At 39.0% G+C, this 4,510-nt stretch overlaps 1 protein-coding gene across 1 annotated transcript; it reads right to left on the minus strand.

Moving 5' to 3' along the window:
* Positions 1-1,313: 1,313 nt before the first annotated feature.
* Positions 1,314-2,813, minus strand: LOC113751870 (putative polyol transporter 1). The gene has a single exon (XM_027296017.1). The coding sequence runs from the start codon at positions 2,766-2,768 to the stop codon at positions 1,314-1,316; it is 1,455 nt and encodes a 484-aa protein (XP_027151818.1). The 5' UTR covers positions 2,769-2,813.
* Positions 2,814-4,510: the final 1,697 nt, after the last annotated feature.

Below are 4,510 nucleotides of genomic sequence, written 5' to 3' on the forward strand. Positions count from 1 at the left end.
TAAAATTGTCTTACCGAATGCCCAATTCGCATTCATTGGACATTAATTTTCAACTAGTTTAAATATTATAAAAAAAAAATTTCATAAATTAACAATATATACAAGCAGAATTATATGCATGCAACATGTTCAAATTCAAATTTTGCACATATATCCTGTATCCAGGTTACTAATTTATATGCTATTAGTGTACAAAAGAACAATCCTAAAATATATTCTTAGCTAGGGAGGGAGGAGAAAGGGAAAGAGGGAGTAGGAGAGGGAGAGAGAGGGAAAAAGAATGAGAGAAGGAGGAGGGTGAGGTGTTGGAGCCTGAGGTGGAGGCGACGACTGTGAAATTGCAAATGGTTAGGGATGATAGTGGTAAAACAGGGAAATTAGTATGTGTTTTTAATGGGCTCCTACAAACAAATTTTTACAAAACTTGTTTACTAAAAACAAGTTAAAAAACAGGGGTGCCAACCCCACCCATATATTGCCTGGAGGAACCATACTCACAGTAGAAAGTATACCAGATTTAACAGCTTCAGATATTGCTTCATTTTCTTCTAGAGGACCAAACTTAATCATTCCACATACTAAAATCTGTAGCCAAGAAGATTTTGTGCAATTACGTTTGATTTATTTTTTTCCGGCTTTGTAGTCACTGTCAAGAGCTAATGAAGGTGGTGGTGGGAGGTGAAACTGCTCTGATGTATGGTGCAATCAGGGCTAAAACTATGGCATCAATTAATCTTCAACTTGTGGGAAAAGCACAAGTTTGTGCAATCAGATGTGCAATCAGATGGCTAAGACTGTGCAATCAGATGTGGAAAAGCAGAATAATACCAATTATATGAGGAGGGTCGACATATCCAATATCTGAAGTATGGTATTGTTACATATGAAGTGGGAAGTACATTCTCCAAAAGTTTTAGTGGACGACAACGTTACAATGAGCAAAACTCTTCTAACATACCTGCCCAAAAAGTACATTTCGATCTCCAAAAGGACATGTTTTTTGATATGTTGATGGCTTAGTGCCTTGCAACCGACTATGACTCGACTACGAAAAATAAATCAAACATGTTGATCACTTTAGGATAAACCAAAACTATGCCACTCCCAAACAACATTCTCTATCCAAAAGCATGTAATATGTTAGATTTATTATTCCTCTTTTATGTACATAAACATGTCTTGCCTCACGTGATGCTATCTAATTGAATACCAACAGCATTAGATATAGCAGTACTATAGTATTATATAGTATAGTATACAGCATTAGATTCACCTAATCATAATCAAATACTAGCAGTATAGTATAGTATAGTCTAAGCGAGATCGTTCGTCTTCTCCTCTTCAGCTTTCAATTTCTTTCTTTCCTCCAACTCTTTGACTGTGGACCTCCACTTGAAAAAGGAGCCAAACATTTCCTCCATCTCCTCCAGGCCTCTGCCCCTCGTCTCCGGCAGCAGTGTAAAGAAGAAAACGAAGGCCGCAAATGCAACTCCACCGAACAAAAAGAATGCTCCGCCTATGGTGATGGCCTTGTACAATGAAATGAAGGTCATTAAAATGACCCCGCTGATCAACCTGTTCATGGCCACCGCCAAACCGCTTCCCAGAGCCCTTAACCTCAGGGGGAAAATTTCCGAGCTGTAAACCCAAGCAACCGGACCTAACCCCATTGAAAAGGTTGCTACGCTCGACAATACGCAGCAAAAGCAAACAGCTATGGCCCAGGTTAGCTTCTCGTTCGGATGATGATCGATCACCGTTAACCCAATGCCCAGTCCCACCAGGGAGCATACCAGACCACCGGTGCTTGTTAGCAGCAATATCCGCCGTCCGAACTTGTCTAGATAGAATGCAGACACTAAGAAGATGGTCTTGGTGACCCCAACAGATATGGTGGCCAGTAGCTTACCGCTATCGCTCTTTATACCGGCCTTCTCGAAGATTGTGGGGCTGTACATCATCACCGTAACAATGCCGCTAGCTTGCTGGAAGAAGCATAAACCGATGCCTGCGATCGTGATGTGCAGAACCGCCCGTGTGGGATGGATGAACATTTCCTTCCATGCACCTCTACCACCGGTTCTGGTCTTGGGGACCTCTACCACCTCGTCGTGGTTGTCCTTGGGGATGCCGGCAGCCTCCTTAATGTCGGCTAATCTCTCCTGGGCTTCTGGTAAAGATTCCGAGGTTTTCTCCGAAATTCTTCTGGCCATCCCTACTCTGCCTTGCAACACCAGCCAAAGTGGCGACTCCGGCATGACCAAGCCCCCCACGAACAACATTAGCGATGGAATTGCGCCAACTCCCATCATGAATCTCCACCCCAAGTTTGTGGCAAGCTTGGCGAAGAAATAGTTGGACACGTATCCCAGCAGCGCGCCAAAGTTGATGAACATTTCCGTGAAAGAAGTGGTGAATCCCCGAATTGATCTCGGAGAGATCTCGACAGAATATACAGGGGCTATCATCAAACCATACCCAACTCCGATCCCGGCGACAAACCGGCCGACCATAAGGAAGGCATAGTTGGTGGCAAATGCCATAAAAAAGGCACCGACGAAGAAGATTACTCCGGCCATGGCTATGGTGTATCGTCGGCCTACCCAGTCGCACGTCCGACCGGCGATGGCTGAACCCAGAAGAGCGTAGACGTTGATGGTTCCCGCCAAGACTTCTTGTTGGACATCGGAGATTTTAAGATCCCTCTGTATGTAGATCATTGCTCCACTCATCACTCTCGTGTCATAACCAAGTAGGACTGATGACATGCAAGCTAAAAGCGCACAAGCTAAGGTATACTTGTTTTTTGTGGCCTTTGGAAGACGACCAAAATCTGGATTAGATGACTCAACTCCCATAGTAATAGCTCGACTTGGGGGGTCTGCCATGAGGAATCGAGAAGGAGGAGGATGGAAGGAGTTCCAGTATTTTTGTGCTGGTGTTCTGAAGAAGATGATGTGAAATGATTGATACAAGTTCCACTTGGGAATTTGAGAACAACAATTCACTGAACCTTAGGTTCGGAAGGGCTTGGAATGGCCAAATGAAATGAACCTTGGGCTACTTAAATTGCTCGAGTGCCACATGGAGGGGGATTTAATTGATTGGAAAATTCTCAGAATACATGTTAAAACACTTTCCAAAATTGCTAGAATACATGTTAAAGATTTTACAAATCCTCTAGTTAATGCACAAAATTGCTAAAACTCATCCAAAACACTTTCCAATGAAGAAAATAGATTTATTTACCTCAAAGAAATTCTCAAACAAAATGTTAACCTAAACTTTAATGTTTATAGTTTTTTAGTTAAAATATCATTAATAACAAAAGATGAAAGAAAAAATGCTTATATTTATATTTAAAAATTATGTTTAGCAAAGTAAAAAAAATCACTTCTTCATCTTAAAGAGTTTGTCTGAGTTTAGAGGTTCTATAAATTACTCAGAAAATTTTCGAATGTTCAATGAAACCAATGGCACGAAAACCTTAAAGGATATCTCAATTTTGTTTTTAGCTCTCAACTTTCTGTTGAATGAGTAAAATCATTTCATTGTACCGTATGTATGGAGTATAATGCCTTCTGCAATATATTTACATACAACCACAAAATTATGTATATGATTAAATAGCAATGTTTTGAAAACCGGACCGGACCGGCCGGTTCGACCGGTTGAACTGCGAACCGGCCATGGCACCGGTCCGGTTCAATGACATTGTTGACTTTGCTAGAAAACCGGTCAAAGACCGGTTGAACCTCGAAAACCGCCGAACCGGATTGAACCGGCCGTTTTCCGGTTTTCAGCTTTCCCCCTTTTTTTTTTTTTAAGTTTTGCAAAATGCAGCTATCAAGATTCGAACCCAAGACCTTTGTAATAAAAGACCAATGTATTAACCGTTGCACCATCACATCTTATTAGTTTTTTTTTGATAACTTATTTATATAAAGCAAACACTCATATTTCTTTTTTCCATTTTTCTTACAAAATCTCATCCCCTCATGGCTCTTTCTTTTTAATTTTCAACTCTCTCTCTCTCTCTATCCTCTTTTCTTTTGTCACTCCCTTTTTAATCAAACCTCTTTATTTTTAATTTATTGATATTTTCTTCCATCTTTTAATTTTGTTTTTGTCCATTAAATTGAAAAAAGTTAAAAAAGAATTTTTTTTAACCCAAATTATTTAATGCCACAACCACTCACTTTTATCTTATTTTTTGTTTCTTATCAAATTTACATTTCTATTTTCGATTTTCTTGACTTCCTTCGAACTCCAAATTTTCTTTTTTAAATTGCAATCTCTAAATCCCAAAACGTAAATTAAAATTTAAGTTCATAATATCTAAATTCTCAGAGACATGAATTTTGTATAATTTCAAAATATTGTGATATTTTGGGGTTGGATTTAGATATAATTGAAATTGAGATGAAATTTATTTGTTTTAACTTATAATTTAAAAAATTTATTTTTAAAAATCCAAGTTATTAAAAAATAGTAAAATTTTCATCATATA

The sequence above is a fragment of the Coffea eugenioides genome, chromosome 11 (genome assembly GCF_003713205.1).
Source record: "Coffea eugenioides isolate CCC68of chromosome 11, Ceug_1.0, whole genome shotgun sequence".
Taxonomy (NCBI): Eukaryota; Viridiplantae; Streptophyta; class Magnoliopsida; order Gentianales; family Rubiaceae; genus Coffea; species Coffea eugenioides.